The 18,990-nt window shown below is 38.6% G+C and overlaps 1 protein-coding gene across 1 annotated transcript; it reads right to left on the bottom strand.

Annotated features, from left to right (window-relative positions):
- Positions 1-207: 207 nt before the first annotated feature.
- LOC139125042 (FAD-dependent oxidoreductase domain-containing protein 2-like) lies at positions 208-18,755 on the bottom strand. The gene is made up of 8 exons (XM_070691153.1): positions 18,667-18,755; positions 16,020-16,134; positions 14,666-15,346; positions 13,433-13,684; positions 10,510-10,755; positions 8,818-9,007; positions 2,120-2,348; positions 208-1,015 (listed from the first exon to the last, which is right to left on the bottom strand). Exons 2-8 carry the CDS (start codon positions 16,024-16,026, stop codon positions 839-841), a joined length of 1,782 nt encoding a protein of 593 aa, XP_070547254.1. The 5' UTR covers positions 16,027-16,134; positions 18,667-18,755; the 3' UTR covers positions 208-838.
- Positions 18,756-18,990: the final 235 nt, after the last annotated feature.

The following is an 18,990-nucleotide window of genomic DNA, read 5'->3' as shown; positions in this document are numbered from 1 at the left end:
ATCGCACATTTATTTAATTTGAGCGTAAATTTATGTACACTACATGTTTATAGTGTGAAAGAATGCAAGACGTTTTCGTACTCCAAGAGCTCCCAAGCGGTAGATGAGAATAGTATACAAGCTGTAAACATTTGAGAGTCTGTCCACAAGGCGCAATCCACATTTAATAAAATGATACAATACAATAGATCCTAGACAGCAAGCATATAAAACATCAAACTTCACATTTATCTTATCTTCTCACTCCTACCTCCAAAATACACCATTATTAAACAAAATAGTACTCTACATTTTTACAGACAATTAAATCTACGGTAACAGTAAATTTCATGACAATTTTTTTCTTTAAAATTTGCTGAACAAGGCTAGTCACCACGCCGTGAATCAGCATTGAAGACAGGATTGAATGTTGTTATAATACTCAGGCTAAGGCTTATGTATACCTTTTATACATGGCCAATTATGCTTATATATTGTTTCAATCCGCTACTTTCAAACCGAAATACAAAGTTGAAAATTTTATAGAGAGCGCCGTTTTCTTATCGTGTCTGTCAAAGTATATTTTTTTCATGAGAGTTGGATGATGTGGCTCAAACATTAACAAAATTCTTTGGCCAGCGTGAATATTAATCACGCGTGACACTTAACTTTTTTCAAAATCTCACGTGATTTGCTAGTGACTGTACGGCCACAGTTCAGGGTCGACTGTGATGAAATTATGTTGGTTGGGTATTTGCTGGTTGGCCTAGTTGGTGCTGCTACTGCTACTGCTGCTGTTGTTGTTGTTGTTGATGCTGTTGTTGTTGTTGTTGCTGTTGTTGTTCTTGTTGTTTCTATCCTAGTTCTCCTCTTCCTCTTTCAGAAACATCGTGGCGGGCTTACATCCGGTCACATCGTAATATTCCGGCGGCAATCTCTTCTTCTGTTCTTCCGTCAGAGGCACGAAAAACTGTTTATAATCTTCTTCGTCCGTGTAGAAATTGACATTGTAGCTTGCACCAGGTGAAATATTCGTCTGCAACAAAAAAATATTTGTCAGTGTTCTGGTTAATTTTGACCCTCTCAGTAAAAAAACACCTCTTTTCTGTTTTCAAAAAAGTATAACGGCTGTCATAATCCTTCAACTGTTTGTGTCATATCTTCACATGCTATATTTTCACAGTAAGTTTTGTGCTGACAGCGGTAGAAATGTAAGCCCAAGCTGTCATACCATGTTAAATTTACAATAAGTTTTAATTCAAAGACACTGTCGTTTACAAATCATATGCATGCAGCGAATAGTAAAAACTAACACCGAATTCAAAGTATTGTAACTTTCGCCAGAGACAGTCAGCATGTGTGCCGATCGACCTGACTACTATGTAGCTGTTAATCTCGATCATAATCTGGATCCGAAATCTTTCAATCAAACACAGTCAAAATTCAATGCATTTTAATTCAACATACTGCTTTCATGACCTCCATATGACCTTACATGCGATTTTGTTATAGTTGGGGCCATGAAGTATTTGAAAATTTACATTTTGCCAAGAAGAAATGCAAAACGTGTACATGAAAGTAGAGGATAATTGTTGTTAGTGTGGGTTTGTAGTTTTGATTGGTTGTCCGAGACTTGTCAATAATACAACTTGCTAACGAAGATACCAGGATTTAAGGTCATGCAGGGGTCATGAAAAAGTTGTGAAAAATATGATTTATCTGAGGCCGGCTATCCTATGCATGCAGGGGTGAAATAAACAGCTTGGGCTTTCACATCGTACTGGGTCTTTAGGTTTTTAAGATAGAATGCGCCTCGGGGACAGATATTCAGACTCTCAAACTTTTACAATTCTATTCTAATCTACGACTTATGGGGGCTCATCTTAAAGCTCTTGGTGTAAGAAACATTTTCACCGTCTTTGTTTTTCAGAATTCAAAAATGTTAGTTTTCCCCATATAGTCAACACAGGGATGGCGGCCATTGTAAATTTCAAATATCGGTAAATGTTGGGTAATTTGCTTCTCTAGTTCCAAAATTTGCACTGTGACCCAGGATTGATATTTTTGATTTGGTAAGAGAATGATTGAAGGTTTCTTTGAAGAAAGTTTTGACGTGCTACCTTAAAGCTTTTCACTGTACCTGTTGGTTGATAAAGTTGCCAAACCGATTAGCGTTCAAGTTCGGATTCGTTCCACGGAATCCCTTGACATCGAAACGGAGAAGCAAGGACTCGTTTCCGGCTTGCTCACCAACATACTTCCCCTTGTTGTAGTAGGAGATTATAGGACGTAGGAATGCCTGGCACTCTGGCTTCAGATAGTTTGGCATCTGCCCCCAGTTTGTCGCAATCTTTCCAAAATCCCCGAACCTGTGAAGAGATGAACAAGTAAAAACCAATAATCAAATCACATCGTAAAATGGAATTGAACTGTGGCAGAAATTACATTAAAGCAGAACTTGCCCCGGGGAAAGATATTCAAACTCTCAAGTTGTCACAATTCTTTGTTTCTGAAGCTTGCAAATAAATTAAAAAATCACGGTTGCGTTTTTGTGAAAATTCAATTTTATTTATTTATTTATTTATTTATTTATTTATTTATTTATTTATTTATTTATTTATTTATTTATTTGTTTGTTTCTTTGTTTTTTTGTTTATTGTGCAGAATTAAAATGGGTATAGCATCCATTTTAATTTTCAAAACTATGCAGATTAAATTTAAGCACAAACTTTCCTCAGTGAAACTTACCATTCCCTTACCAAATCCAGAATAAAACCGATATCTGAAATTCAAAATGGTAGCCATCCCTGTGTCAACTCTTGGGGAAGGGGGAGGATTTTCGATTTCTATCATAAACCGGTGGAAACTTTACATAATCAAAGGGTTTCAAAATATGCCCCCACAAGCGCTAGATCAGGGCGATATTGTAAAATCTGTCCCGAGGTACATACCTTGTGCATCACAAGGTGAGAAAATATATTTGCAACATCAGAAATACCTCTCGCTCAGTGACAGTTGTGCTTAGACCTGTCTTTCCGACAGAGTCTGACACAGATGGAGACACACAAAGAGTCACACAGACAGAGACAGTGGACATTTGAAAGGGACAGATAGGAAGGGAAAGTGACCCAACGAGAAAGGGACAGGCAGACAGACATAGTGACATAGTTGAAAGTGAATTTTATTGACCAAAGGGAGATTGGACACATGGATTAAGAAAACGAGATGACATCTAGACAACTTTTCTTGGCGGAAAAGGAACATAGAGGTGGGTATATTAAAACACGTTACATGGTGAGTGAAGAGTATACTGTTATGTAGGTCATTTCCCCCCACACTCATCATGACCTGAGTTCAATTAGTCTAGAACATTCTCAAGGTCACTGCCCTTAATGACCTCACAACCTTGAATTCAATTAGTCATGTTTGGAATGTTCTGGAAAGTTGATTAGTTGTGTAAGAGAGATAATTTTAGAACAGTAATTAGCATGTCAATAAAAGTTCTAGATTGTTCTTATATGCCTTTATAAAAGGACGTGCTCAGCTTCCAGTCAGACTTTTGGGATCGTGTCTCTTGTGTGTTACTAAACTCCAGCAGTAGTCATTCTCAAGACTTTTCAAGACCTTCACTGCCAACGCTGGATTTATACTGTGGACTTTGTGCAAATTCAAGCCTGCAAGCCAAAGGACTGTTCATTCATCCGACTGACTGTTACAACTCTGAGACTGGAGCTTTGCCGTCCCAGCTGAGATAAGTAGTCTGTACACTTTAAAGCTTGTATCCTATCCCTAACTTAGCAATTAGTTTTATTTTCGTAATAAATTTTGTTTAAACGTTAACTGCTGAGTTCACCCTTTTGTTCGTTTTCTCTGCACGTAACAAATTGGGAGCTCGTCCGGGAGACGAATATTTTGAGCCGTTTGACAACATTTTGACAGCTTTTCAAAACTACTATATACTGTGAACTCAGTGAAATTTAATCATGGCGGAATTTAAACCAGAGGAAATGAAGGACCTTGGTCAGGACACATTTGATTCCCTCAGAAAAGACGACCTCATAACACTGGCCAATTTCCTTAAAGTAGAAGTTAAAAGATCTATGCGCAAGAGGGAAATACAGTACCGTATTGCCAAACATCTAGTTGATTTAGGCCAATTTGAGGAATCCACCCTGAAAGATTATGAGCCCAAGTCTACCTCTGAACTCAGAAAATTAGAATTAGAAATGCAGACAAATTTGGAGATCAAGAAACTAGAATTACAAATGAGAGAAAAAGAATTACAAATGGAAAAAGAGAGACAGGCAGATTTGGAGCTTAAGAAATTGGAATTAGAAAAGGAAATGAAAGAAAAAGAATTGCAAATGGAAGAAAGACAGAAAGAAAAAGAAAGGCAGGAAAGATTAGAAATGGAAGAAAGACAGAGAGAAAAAGAATTGCGATTAGAAGAACAGCGATTACAGGTAGAAATAAAACGTTTAGAGCTTGGACAGTCAGGAAAATTCTTCCCTTCGGACAAGTTTGACATCACTAAGCATTTCAGGTTAGTTCCCCCTTTCCAAGAAAAGGATGTTGACAAATATTTTCTCCATTTTGAGAAAATTGCTCAGAGTCTGAATTGGCCTAAGGAGTCCTGGTCTATGCTTTTGCAGAGTGCTTTGGTGGGTAAAGCCAGAGAAATTTACATTCAGTTGTCAGTAGAGCAGGCTTCAGATTATGATTCTGTGAAGGAATTAATTCTCAAGGGCTATGAGTTGGTGCCTGAAGCTTACCGTCAGAAATTTAGGGATTGTGAGAAGGTGAAGGATCAAACTTATGTTGAATTTGCTCGAACAAAAGAACAACTGTTTGATCGTTGGTGTTCTTCGGAAAAGGTCAGTCAGAATTATGACAAATTACGACAGCTTGTTTTGATTGAGGAATTTAAAAGGTGCATCCGGAGTGACATCAAGACATTTATCAATGAACAAAAGGCAGATACATTGGAGGTTGCTGCACGTTTGGCCGATGATTATTCATTGACCCACAATCTTCCTTTCTCAGCAAACCATCCCAGTCCTTTTCATACAGAAACAATGCAGGTAAATTTAACTCCTCCTTTTCATCCAAGAATTTTTCAAAGGAGAGTAGAAAATCAAATGACAACAGTTCACAGAGTTCAAGTAACACTCCCACATCATCAGATCCCAAGTCTCAATCTCCTTCTGACAAACAGTTCGGTACACTTTCTTGTAATTATTGTAAGAAAGACGGCCATTTAATGTCAGATTGTTTCAAATTGAAAAGAAAACGTGAAGGTCAAAGTGGTCAAAGTGGATCTAAGCCAACCGGCTTTATTTCTTCATCAACTCAATTAGAGTCTAATAATGTGTGCAACACATTTTCTGAGGTTAAACCCCTCTCATCCCCAATTAATGAGGTCAAGGTCAATTCTTCTCAAGATAGCATTATGGGTATTTTCGAGCCATTTATTCATAATGGTTTTATATCACTTTCTAGTGATTTCTCTTCCGCTACCCCTGTCAAAATTTTAAGAGATACCGGGGCTTCCCAGTCTCTTTTGTTGGCAGATACCCTGCCGTTTTCTGAAAAGTCATTTTCAGGTTCTAAAGTTCTTATTAAGGGGGTAGATTGTAATGACTACATTCCTGTTCCTCTCCATAATGTCTATTTGTCTTCGGACTTTGTTTCTGGACCTGTGACTTTAGGTATTAGGCCTTTTTTGCCTTTTGAAGGGATTCACCTTCTTCTTGGAAACGACCTTGCTGGGGACAAGGTCATTACTAATCCACTTGTGACTGATAATCCTAGTTTAGATCAGGATCCAGAGCCAATTGAACAAGAGATACCCGATTTATTTCCTTCATGTGCCATTACTCGAGCCATGTCAAAGAAAACTTCCGAGAATCAAAATACTCTCAAAAATAATGTCACAGATGTTGACTTAAATGACACCTTTCTCAGTCAGTGTTTGACACGGATCATTCCGTTATCCCTCGTGGATTTGAAACTTCCAGTAAAACTTCTGCTGACCAAGTCAGACATTTTCTAGATCAAATCTCATTGCAGAACAACACAAAGACCCAGATATTTTGTCTTTGTTTGACAGGGTAGATGATGAAGGTAAAACTTCAGATAGCTCTGTTTCCTATTATACAAAATCTGGTATTCTCATGCGTAAATGGAGACCTCCAGATGTTTGGTTGATGACGATTGGGCTATAAAACATCAATTGTGGTTCCAAAGCCCTATCGTGCTGAAATATTGCGCCTGGCGCATGAAACTCCCTGGGCTGGTCACTTAGGAGTCAGGAAAACTTATCATAAAATTCTCAGTCACTTTATTGGCCTAATCTCAGGCAGGATGTAGCACATTTCTGTAAAACTTGTCACACATGTCAAATGGTAGGAAAGCCAAATCAGACCATTCCAAAGGCCCCTTTACAGCCAATTCCTGCATTTCAAGAACCATTTAGTAGGATACTAATAGACTGTGTTGGGCCCCTACCAAAAACAAGATCAGGAAATGAGTACATGTTGACAATTATGTGTACATCAACTCGGTTTCCAGAAGCCATACCACTGAGAAACATAAAGACAAAGACTATAGTGAGAGCTTTAGTAAAATTTTTCACTTTATTTGGCCTCCCTAAATGTGTCCAGTCCGATCAAGGCTCCAACTTTATGTCTGGTATTTTTCAACAAGTAATGGATCAGCTAGGCATTAAACAGTACAGGTCATCCGCCTATCATCCAGAAAGTCAGGGTGCTCTTGAGCGATTTCATCAAACTTTGAAAAACATGATTAGGACCTACTGTTTTGACACAGAGAAACAGTGGGATGAAGGAATTTGGTTGCTCTTTGCTGTTAGAGAGTCAATTCAGGAGTCTCTTGGTTTTAGCCCATTTGAGCTTGTATTTGGACATACAGTCCGTGGCCCACTTAAGCTCGTTAAAGAGAAATTCCTATCAGACGATGATGATTGTCTGAATATTTTGCAATATGTGTCAGATTTTCGTACAAAACTCTCTAAAGCATGTGAATTAGCCAGAGAAAATCTTGAGTCATCTCAGCAGTCAATGAAAACCAAATACGATAAAAACACCTCAAAACGGAAGTTTGAACCGGGTCAAAAGGTTCTTGTTCTACTTCCGATTCCTGGCAAACCACTCCATGCTCGTTACTTTGGGCCATATCTAATTGATAAGAAATTGAGTGATTTAAATTACATCATAACAACACCTGACAGGCGAAAACAAAAACAGCTATGTCACATAAATATGCTTAAGCCATATTTTGATAGGGATAATCCTACTATAACTCAGCCTGTCAGTGCAGTCAGTTCAAACCATTATGAAGATAGTGATACTGAAACTGACTTGAGTGAAAATACTCTAAACGCAAAGCTGGGCTCGGTCAAGCTTCAGAACTCAGAAATCCTGGAGAAACAGGAGTCTACAAAGTTGGCACACCTCCAGCCAGAACAACAACAACAGGTGAAAGAACTGCTCCACGAATATAAACACCTATTTCAAGATGTTCCAACGAGGACAAACATCACCCATCACAACGAAGATGTCTGCGACAGTAATCCAGTGGAACAACACCCAGACGGACTGAATCCTGCAAAAGCGGAATATCTCCAGGAGGAAGCCAAGTATTTGCCGAACAATGACTTTATCGAACTCAATAAAAATAACTGGACTTTACAATGCATACTTTATGCCAAATTCAGTGCCATTTCAAGTTTTCCAACAACAAATTGCAAGAAGATAGTCATGGGACATCCTGTTTGCTACTTTTCACACAAATTTAACAAATCCCAGAGAAACTACTCTACAATTGAAAAAGAGTGTTTATCTTTGATATTAGCTTTACAGCATTTTGAAGTTTATGTTACTTCTTCAAATCAGCCAATAGTGGTTTATATTGATCACAACCCTCTTGTTTTTCTGCAGAAATTTAAAGGCAAAAATCAGAGATTGCTAAGATGGAGTTTAATGTTACAGGAGTTTAATCTTGACATTAGACATATCCAAGGCAGAGACAATTTAATTGCAGACTGTCTCTCTCGTATTTAGAGTTTATTGTTGTTCACTTTCAAGAAGTTTTACTTTAGAGTAAGAAAAAAAATTTGAGTACTTAAATCCTTTTCAAGATTACATTTGCAAAAGAAAGATTTTTCTTTGAAAAATTTTCTTTTTTTTTTGAAGAGGGGGTGTGTTATGTAGGTCATTTCCCCCCACACTCATCATGACCTGAGTTCAATTAGTCTAGAACATTCTCAAGGTCACTGCCCTTAATGACCTCACAACCTTGAATTCAATTAGTCATGTTTGGAATGTTCTGGAAAGTTGATTAGTTGTGTAAGAGAGATAATTTTAGAACAGTAATTAGCATGTCAATAAAGTTCTAGATTGTTCTTATATGCCTTTATAAAAGGGACGTGCTCAGCTTCCAGTCAGACTTTTGGGATCGTGTCTCTTGTGTGTTACTAAACTCCAGCAGTAGTCATTCTCAAGACTTTTCAAGACCTTCACTGCCAACGCTGGATTTATACTGTGGACTTTGTGCAAATTCAAGCCTGCAAGCCAAAGGACTGTTCATTCATCCGACTGACTGTTACAACTCTGAGACTGGAGCTTTGCCGTCCCAGCTGAGATAAGTAGTCTGTACACTTTAAAGCTTGTATCCTATCCCTAACTTAGCAATTAGTTTTATTTTCGTAATAAATTTTGTTTAAACGTTAACTGCTGAGTTCACCCTTTTGTTCGTTTTCTCTGCACGTAAGAATACTATGTTTAGGTTTGCTACTGAAATCTTGAGGCACAGCTTTACCTGTCAAATGTAAACTTGAGGACGGTGATAAACATGTGTGTCTGACTGTTGAAGTAATCATTGCTGAGCACGTAGTCCAAAGGAAGATCTTCATAGTATCTGGGTTTCTTGCCGGCTTCTTCTGGAATTATGAGGACGTCGCACAGAAACCCTTGCATCTGGTAGAGACTAGCACAAACCGATACTCTGGCTGTTAATAGGACAGGACAATATATTGTAAGCATTGATGACATTTAACGGAGCCATTAGGAAACTGATACTGGATATAGACATCGAGATATTGTCAATGATGATCTATAAAAGTTATTTGGTGTCTGAAAGTGCCTAAAATTCGGTTGTATATCGTCAAATATACTCTCAAACAACAATTCGGTTTCATTTCAGTACAAATATAATTTCCCCTTTGTTTCTCGGTGTCTAATTGCACATTCCGGAAAGGCGGGGATAATCCAGATTAGCAATACCAGTGATCAGTCTGGGATTATAGAACCAGCCTAAGGGGACATTTAGGCCCCCTCCATAAATGTTATGGGACCATTGTAGATTTTTTGGGGTCACTCAGAAATGCACCGGAAAAAAAGAGTTGCCGAAACATTGTTTATCAGTCTACACTATTAAACCCTCTGCATTTGTTCATGTGCAGGGCTTTCCAAGTCTCGGTTACCCAGACTGCTCTGCGGGGCTCTCTTCCAGCCGCCCCTACACAGGGGCAGTCTGAGTAACCGAGACTATGCTTTCCCCGCCATTATACTTGGTCAGCCATTGTGCAGAACCCATCTAACACTCGCCTCATACATAAAGACTGTGTGTATTCCAGCTGCCATTATACAATGATAATATTCGTAAAATGTCCGTCTGATTACTTCCAACCCGTGTTTAATAACCCCATGTAACACTTATTTTCAATTTCAGGTTCACCTCTTTTATCATTCACAGAGTCATTTATCGTTAGAGTTCGATCTCAAAAAATTAAGTTAAATGACGTTTTAAGGCTATCTTTGCTTAAGTCAGCAGCTGCAGATATCGGTACACCAGTGTGTTTTTCCCTCTCTATTTAACCACAATTTGACCTTGATGATTCAGCAAAATATATATGAGAGAAACCATAAAGAGATCATGGATTACCGGGTGTCATGTAATATTAATTGACCAACGTATTTACAGATTTGAGGTAGAATGTGCCTTTAAGGCCTGATATATTTTACTCTCTAATTTTTACAAGACATTTTGGTCCATCACTTGTGCGGGTTCATTTTGGAAAATCTTGGAGTAATTAAACGTTCACCGCCTTGTGATTTCCGAAAATCGAATATTTTATAACTGCAGAATGCAGGGATGGCGGCCATTTTGATTTAAAGTGCAATAGATATCGGGTAATTTAGTATCAAATTTTCAAGCTGAGCTCTATTCTTTATTCTTGATTTCGGTTTGAAATTTCTTGAGGAAACTTAAGTTTGGGCAAAGATTTAAATTTTGCAATTTCGAGACGTTAACTACTTTAAAAGTCTTCATTCGTTGGAGGAACCTGCTTCGTTATATACCCTGCACCCAACCCTGCAACTCTCAATGGTCAAATCCACCAATCAGTTCCATCTAGTTTGTGATCAATCAGCAAAATGCGCCCTCCCCCACCCGCCGTACCATTCCATCACTGTGAATGTCTAAACTTACATCTCTTTCCGTCTCCCTCACCTATTATGTACTTGCTTATAGTCAATGCGTCCCTCTGCAACTCTGTTGTTGGGTAAGGAACCGCGTTGTACCTCTCCCTCAAGAGATGATAGAGCGTCCTGATGTTGTATCTGAAACCGTGGATGAATCCAGAGGCAGCTTTGCGGTCCCTGCTCTGCATTGCTGTACCAATGTAGAACATGTTAGGCACGTTTTCTGACTCCCAGTTATCCTTCAATACAGGAAACTTGCCATTTTTCTTCGTGGCTGTTGAGACAAAAAATATTATTATAGTGAGCTGAGAGATCTTGTGGCCTGAGTGGTATCTGAATTATTAAATGGTAAGGGAGCATTCAGCTATTATCAGTATTATGAGGGGGTGGGTCGGAGAAATTGGGGAGGGTCACATTTCACAAACTTAGCCTGGGAAGGGTCACATTTTACATGGCTATGTTTGTGATTAATGCAAAGTCTAAATGAGTCGTGTACGGAAATTTCACACCAATCCTATATAAATTGCATTTTCGGTCAATGCAATTCACTCAGCGTCAATAAACTGCAAGTTAAACGCATAATTGTAAGGGGAGAACCATTTGATTTTTTTTGGGGGGGGGGTATGGAGGAAATGGGTATAGGAGCAAATTTTTTTTTTCCTGTCACAGTGACAGCAATTTTTTTTTTCTACTGTCAGAGCTGCATCAATTTTTTTTTTACAAATGGAGTAGCAATGCAATTTTTTTTTTACTTTGTCATCAAGTTTGTGATGCGTTGTATATAAGGGAGCCGTCATTATTTACGCCTGAAACTCAGAAATTTCAAGTGACACCCCCCCCCCCGTCAACCATGATGAATTTGAGTAACTCCCCTCTCTAACTCTGAAATTTTGACTGATCCCCCCCCACTTAGAAAAGTTAAATCACAATACATGTATTTGTAAAATTTACAGAATACAGCAATTTAACAGTAAAGACCTTTGAAATCCTGATGTACTCTGCTAGACTATCATCAGTTATCTCATGATGGTTCAAAAAAGGTGAACCCATCAAAATGAAATTGCAAGTCACAATAAAATAAAGATATAGAAGCTCACGCAGTATCTAACCATATAGTATATTGTTTAATTTGGATGGGTATTATGACAAGGTTTTCACTAGGATATCTGACCGGGCAGAATTTTAAAGTATAGGAGAGAACACGTGAGAAGCTTAGGGGGAAAGTGTCACAGGGGCTTTCCCCTATCTTGCATGCAAAGTTTAAGATATTGATGTGTGCAATGGTGCAGTCTGGTGCGATCTGAGAGGTGTTTTTTATTTTTTTTTTTACTAAGTGAAACTGTTAGAACACCCAAAGGGGGGAGAGCACGAGAGGGGGTTTCCCCTCTCGTATTGGAAATTTTGGGAATTGATGTGTTTAAAATCCTTAGTTATCTGGTATGTTTACCTTTAAATAGTCGGAAGAGGTCTTCATCAAGTTTATCAAAACCTTGTCTTTTGTTCTCAAGGTTGTCAAAGTATTTGTTCAGATACTGTAAAGCGTCCTTAATGGTGCAATCTGAGAGGAGTTTCAGGTTATTTTGCATTTGGTAAAACTGTTTGAAAATGACATTGAACACTGCAATATTTTTTTACATTTTATGCATGATCAGTGTTTGTGTCACAATATTCAACAACCAAACAATGACAATACAATTTGTGAAAAACAGTTCTGTTTGCCAGAGACTTAGATAAATAAATATACAGGAACGGAAAATTTGTGACCTTCTTGTGTCATTTCTCCAGCTGCCAGCTTCTAATGAAAAGCATGAATATGGTATGTTTAACTGTCAAAATGGTCATTGAACTGAGGTAAATGAAAACATGTTTCTGTGATAATAAAGGATGAATTCACAACAGTTCAGTTTTGTCCTAGATCCTGTGAAAATTTTGAGAAATTGATGTGCGCCACGGTGCAGTGTAGTGCAATCCGATAGGTATTTTAAATTTGTCTTTTACCAGTAACACTGTTAGAAGAGCCGGGGGGAGAGCACGAGAGGGGTGCCCCCCTCTCGCATCGAAAATTTTGAGAAATGGATGTGTGCAATGGTGCAATCTAAGATGTGTTTCAATTTATTTCGCCAAAAAAAATTGAGTAACCCCGTCCCCCTTCTTCCTCTCCACATTTTGAGTAACGCCCCCTGAAGTTTTCAATTTTTTTAGTGACCCCTCCCTTGTATTTCATTACATTTGTTGTTCCTCAATTTTTCATTGTCAACTTGTACATCTTCCTAATATATTTATATTGAGAGAATACTATATTGATTTTAACACTAGTTTATTGACTCCTGTCTTGTGTTTTAAAATTTTCACAATTTACAGAAGTCAAAAAGTCCCCTTTAGATAGTGCCTATGCCATCGAGATATTGCAACAGAAATCCTGAAATATGATTTCTTGGGTCAGGAAAGGGAAGGAAAACATTGAGTGCACTGAGGTGTAAGTAGATCTATGTAGTGCATGCTTATATCATAAGTGCTGGGAAAAAAACATAAGAATTGCTTGTGGTAAAAACATTTGCGCCGCCTATGGCGGCGCGCCGGCAAAGAATACATGAGAATAGGGTTTCCAAATTTTGCTAATTTCTGGTGCATTGTGACAATTTTTTTTTTCACTTCTGTCTGTTATGACAATTTTTTTTTCTCAGGCCATGGCAGGATCAATTTTTTTTCCTTCTATCTCACCTGGCGACAATTTTTTTTTTCTCAAAATCCTCCATACCCCCCCCCAGAAATCAAATGGTGTTCCCCTAATAACTGTGAATAGTGCACCAATAGAAGCAAGCCAAGGACTCAGCTTCACGTTTTAAAAACGCCAGTATGTTCTATATATTATGTCCCATAACAAAAGCTTCTAAGGAAATATGTGTACAGCTTAAAACGTAATAAGTTCAAGTGAACTTGATTTAACATACCAGGCTTGCAAGCATCCGAGAAAACGCCAAGGTCAACGTATTGGAATCCCGTACAGGTGATTACTTTATCAAGCGAGTACGCAGTCCTGAAGAATCCGGGTGGATCCATATGCAAGCAAGGTGTCGTAACTTCGACCTCCAGCTTACCATTGTCCATCTTTTTGAGTCCCAGGACGTCAAATAAGATGAACGAATGCATACTCTTCAGCTGGTACATGTCAAGAATGTTGTTGTTGACCGCTCTGAGGTCACCTGAAGAAAGCTGACAGACATTATAGACAGACAGAGGGGACAGACTTATAGACACATAGGCAGACAGACATGGGCCAACTGACAGACAAATCGGTAAATCATCAAGCGATATATGCATAATAGTACATATATTTAGTTATAAGTCTCATGAATCCTTCCAACATCGGATATAGACTGAAGATAATTCTCCTTACACTTTCACCATCATTTGGTATGGTAAGGACGTACCATTATTCTTTGTTTTAACGTGGTGTTGAAATTCGATGCGAGGCGATATTTCGAAAACAACTCAGAGCGTTTGCTTAATAGCCTAGATTTTTGTGCAGCTATCGCAATCGTTGGTGTTTACTTCTGACTTCATAAAGCCCCAGAATAATATAGAAAGCGCCTCTGGTACAAATATTCGGATTTTCAAATTTTTATAATTCTTTTCTGATATACCACTTGTGGGGGGTCCATTTTACAGCTCTTATTGTAAGAACAATTTTCACCATCTTATTTTTTTCGAAAAAATATATTTTTCTCCATAGAGTTAACACAGGGATGGCGGCCATTTTGAATTTCAAATTTCAGTAAATCTTTGGTAATTTGTTCCTTTAGTACCACAGTTTACACGTTGACCCCCCGATTTTTGTTCTTGGTTTTAAAATGGTTGAAAGATTCCTTGAGGCAGGTTAGAGTAAATGTTTTACTAAGGCGCATACTTTCGAGGCGCATACTACCTTAATGATAAAACTATCATCGATAGGCCTTGACCAAATTGAAATGAACTGAGCAGTAATGTCAGGTATTAAAAACACGAAGGAAAATGCTGCACAGATCTCACTTATAATCGTTGCTTTCTTGTTGTTTACAAACCGTGGAGTATACAAATACCGACTTTATCTTGTCTCCAGCGTGTTGAACATCTTTTGAAATGTAGGGCACACAGATTTGATGTTAAACGAGTGAAGCAAAAGACAAACCTTGTCTAAAACTCACCCACAAAATGTGTATCCCACGCAAACTTTGCTGGCTTTTGTCCGAATATGTGGATGACAGCGGCGTGTCCGGCCAGGTGATCTGCCACCTCAAATGCGCTGTTACCTCGCCCCAGAATACCGACAAGTTTGCCCCGGTATTCGTTCCGGTCTATACTGTGCTGTGTGTAGGAATCTGCAAGTTCGATGCCCGGAATGTCTGGCCTGATCTCCTTCCTTGCGCCTGTCGCCATCAGAAGTACCCTACACTCATACTCCTTCCCTTCCTTGCTTGTCAGTTTGAATCGATCTTCTCCGGACTTTGCACTCTGGACTTTGGTGATGTTGTTGATGTAGGTCTGGTATATGATGTTGAGGTTGTTCTTGTGGGCGAAGTCGTTCAGGTATCTCACCAAGACATCGGCGTTGGGGAAGAGCTCCTCCGTGTATTTGGTGAATCGCAAGGTATCGTCGTCACAGAGGAGCGAGTTCCAGTCGTGTCTCATGTTGAACTCCTTCTCCGGGAACGGATTGTGAACTTTGTTTATGGATATCAACTTGCGGTGGCGAGGCTGGGTGGTGAAAAAGTTTCCCGGTCTGCTCGACCCTTCCAGGATCAGATAGTCGGCTTTGTCTTTCTCCATAAAGTATCCCATCTGAAGACCCGCAGGTCCAGCTCCAATGATGATGTATTCATGGTAAACTGAGGGCAAAACGGCGAAACAGTAAGCGTTTTGGTACAGAGTACAAAAACCTCTTTTATGGAAATGGCCTCATTCACATAGGTAACCTGACATTGCCAGTGCGCCCAGCGACACTCGCAAATTAGAGCGAAATTTTAAACCAGTGATCAGTAGCATGTTCGTTGTAATCACGTTGTAATAATTTCACTAGCAGGTATCAATACAGTGATTGTATTATCAATCAACGATACTCCCCGGCATCAATAAAAGACATCACAACTTTTACAATAAATGCTTTTAAGTATGCAACTTTCATAGATTTTTTGTGTAGCTGTGCCAAAGATCATTTTAAAGTACTATTTATTTAGCGTTCAAAACGAAATCTGTTGTATTGTGCACGGTTAATACGTTCGTGAATTTTACATTTTCTTTCCGCTTGAAAAATATCAGAGACTTGCTATTTTAAATCAATGGGAGACCATGGATCATGTCTTTAATCTCCTCTTATGGACAACAGTGCAAAATTTAATTTCTTATCAAGGTGGACTTTGGTGATTACAAAGTACTCCGGAATTTGTTTTGACCTTCTCTCCGTTTTATATTTTGAAAAAAAATATTTTCTGTTACAAATCGTGACGCCGAGCCTTAAAATCTTTTACCACGGCTCCCACATAAATTTGGTATATAACTCACCCGCCATGGCTATCTAACGATGCAGTATGAGACTGGAATTGTCTCTATTGTGAACGGACCATACGGATAAAGAATTCACTCCGGAGAAGACAATAATTTTGCTGCCTGTAAGGAGCTAGAAAAGAAAAATTGCCAGTGAATGATTAATAAGATGTGAAGGCTTTCTACAACTATCAGAGGACAGGGGCTGATTTTATAACACCAGGTTATATTGTTAGGTGTTTAGTGAAGACGATAATCCTTCGCGTTGGGATCAGGGGTGCAATTAACATATACGGACTGTTTTCTTTGAAATGTTGTACAGAGATAGCGAGGGTAAAGTAATAGACAAACACACGAGACAGGTAAGGCTTGTATGATACAAATGTTTATACATGACATTTCTGTATCACAACTTAAAGACCAGTGTATTGTAGTTGTAATGTGTGTCTAGTTTTAAAAGTGCAAGTCTTTTTACACAACCGATACATAGTGTCCGATATCTGCTGAAGGCCTTTGAGTGCTGTAATTTTTTCCCACCAAAATTTTAGTGCAACATTTTTCAATTTTTATGAATTTTTCTCTAAATGTTTTGATAATTTTGGACCAAATGGATATATATATATATCGCGTTTCATTGGCTAAAGTTTTTTTATCAAAATTAAGGCAGGAATCTGAAAAAGTTGACTGGGGTATAGTTTATATAGGCGTCAAAAATTGACTTTGGCGCTCAAAGGGTTAAGATCACGATATTGTGAGGATTATCCCGTGGCGGCAAGACAAGTGGTTGAAGAAGACCCGGAGGTGTTAGTAAGCCTGAATTTTACGTAATGACATTAACCGTTCATTGCAATTTTTTGTATCAGGGCATACATAATCCACCGGCAACGCCTGTCTGGGGTTCATTAAGGTAGTACGCACCACGAAGTGAAAGCCTTAAAACTTTCTCTCAAACTTTCTTCAAGGAATCTTTCAACCATTCTCTTTTAAAATCAATAATGGAAATCGAGGGTCACCGTGCAAATTCCGGTACTAGAGAAACAAATAACCCAAGATTTACCGATATTTAAAATTCAAAATGGCCTCCATCTCTGTGTTAATTCTATGGAGAAAAATAACTTTTTCGAATTTCGAAAAAATAAGCCGGTAAAAGTTTTCATACACCAAGAGCTTTAAAATGAACCCCCACGATTGATAGATCAGAAAAGAATTGTAAAAGTTTGAGAGTCCGAATATCTGTCCCCGAGGCGCGTTCTACCTTAAGAGAAATTATTTTTAAGGATTCAAATCACATTGGCTATACCCACCCAGGCTTTAAAGAAAATATTTGAATTGCGAACGGGGCATGCTTGAGCAAACACCGACATCACCTCAAACATTCGTGACCTGGGCCCGGGGTTAAGTGCGGTCACGCAAAAACTGTGTGAATGGCGCGTGATGTTTGTACACCAATACCTGACAAAATGATATAAATAGAACGAGTACATGCATCATGATAAATCTAAAATACAATTCACTTTTGAAATGGAGTTTGATTAGCCGCAAATTTGGAGTTCGTTAGAGGCAAGGAGTCAGATCTTCTCCCCTTTAGAAAAGTGAAACGAGATACAGCTACTGTAAAAAGGACAACAATATATTTTGACTTAAATTGTAAAGGAGAGAAAAATAATTTAATGCTGCAATGGCTTGAGAAAAAAAGTAGACTGATCATAGAAAAAGAATTTGCTACCAGGGTGAAAATTGCTGCCACATACAAATTTCCTCCACCCCCGGGAATCAAATGGCTCCTCCCTAAACACATTTTTTTTTCAATGCTCGTCATAGGCCAGACAAAATAAATATATTGTTGCTCGAAAGCGCCACTTCAACATTAGCTCATTCTGATATCGCGTGAAATAGCCGCAAATACTCCCCACTGTTGACATTATTTCATTGAAGAAACATTTAGCAGCCTGTATCTCTTTTGAAGCGACAGCGTGACTTCCACACTAGCTTTCAAGTTGCAGAACTCACTTGAAAATAATCTGTCGAGTGGAGATAGCTAACTGTAGTGGATCGTGATGTCATTTGCGGCAAGCTGTTTCTATTTTAGAGTGCAAGACAGTCTGTATGGTGTTGCTACAAAATCACTGAGGTCACAGTACAGTGTCGTCAGACCCATGTTTGGAATATGTCAGTTCACTTGTAAAGTGGCTATAACGTGCCCTCAATAGTATAACGAACAAATTCAAGAATTCGAATGTTTTATTAACACAGAGCAAACAACGCAAACTTTCTTTACACTCAAGAATAGCGAAGCACTGGGCTGGCGCATCGCATGTGCATCTCTCCAAATAAACTTGAATTTTGGAGTTAAAAGGACAAAGTCGGCAATGTTTCATGAATTTTTATTTGATACTAGGCACTATTTATATTGTTTGACATGTTAAAAGATACTGAATGAATGGGTGACCATGCATATATTCGACCCCGGTTTTAGACACGTCAATGAAACCATTTATTCTTTCTCTTTCGTTGGCTTTCTCTCTTTCGTTTATCATGTCAAACAACGTAACATAAATATAGTGCCTCGTATCAAACAAAATTCATGAAAAATGACCGATTTTGTCCCTTTAACAGATAGACAAGTGTCGCAAACTCGAAAGAACATCGCTAGACAAAAACTCACCGTCTTGCCTACTTGCGTGTCGTCTGCACCTCAGACAAGCGATAGACTGACATGGTCAAAAATTAGAATGCCCCTGATGTTATCTTGGGTCGACAAGGGAAATGAGACATCACGAGATCCAAAGTTCGGTGGACGAGAAAACTCGAGATTAAGGCAACCTTGCTCTGCTGTGTGAGAATGCCAGAAAAGTTTCAACGCTCCAACTCTTTACTGTGGATACAATCAGGTGTGATCATGTTTACTTTAGATAACAAAGGAGCTCGCTGGGTCGTGTGTAGGTTTTTATTTGTTCATATGACCACAGGGTATTGCTAGCATTATTCG

Source organism: Ptychodera flava (assembly GCF_041260155.1).
Source record: "Ptychodera flava strain L36383 chromosome 23 unlocalized genomic scaffold, AS_Pfla_20210202 Scaffold_24__1_contigs__length_23054250_pilon, whole genome shotgun sequence".
NCBI lineage: Eukaryota > Metazoa > Hemichordata > Enteropneusta > Ptychoderidae > Ptychodera > Ptychodera flava.
The sequence above is the reverse complement of the archived record's forward strand: the minus strand, read 5'-3'. Positions and strand labels throughout refer to the sequence as shown.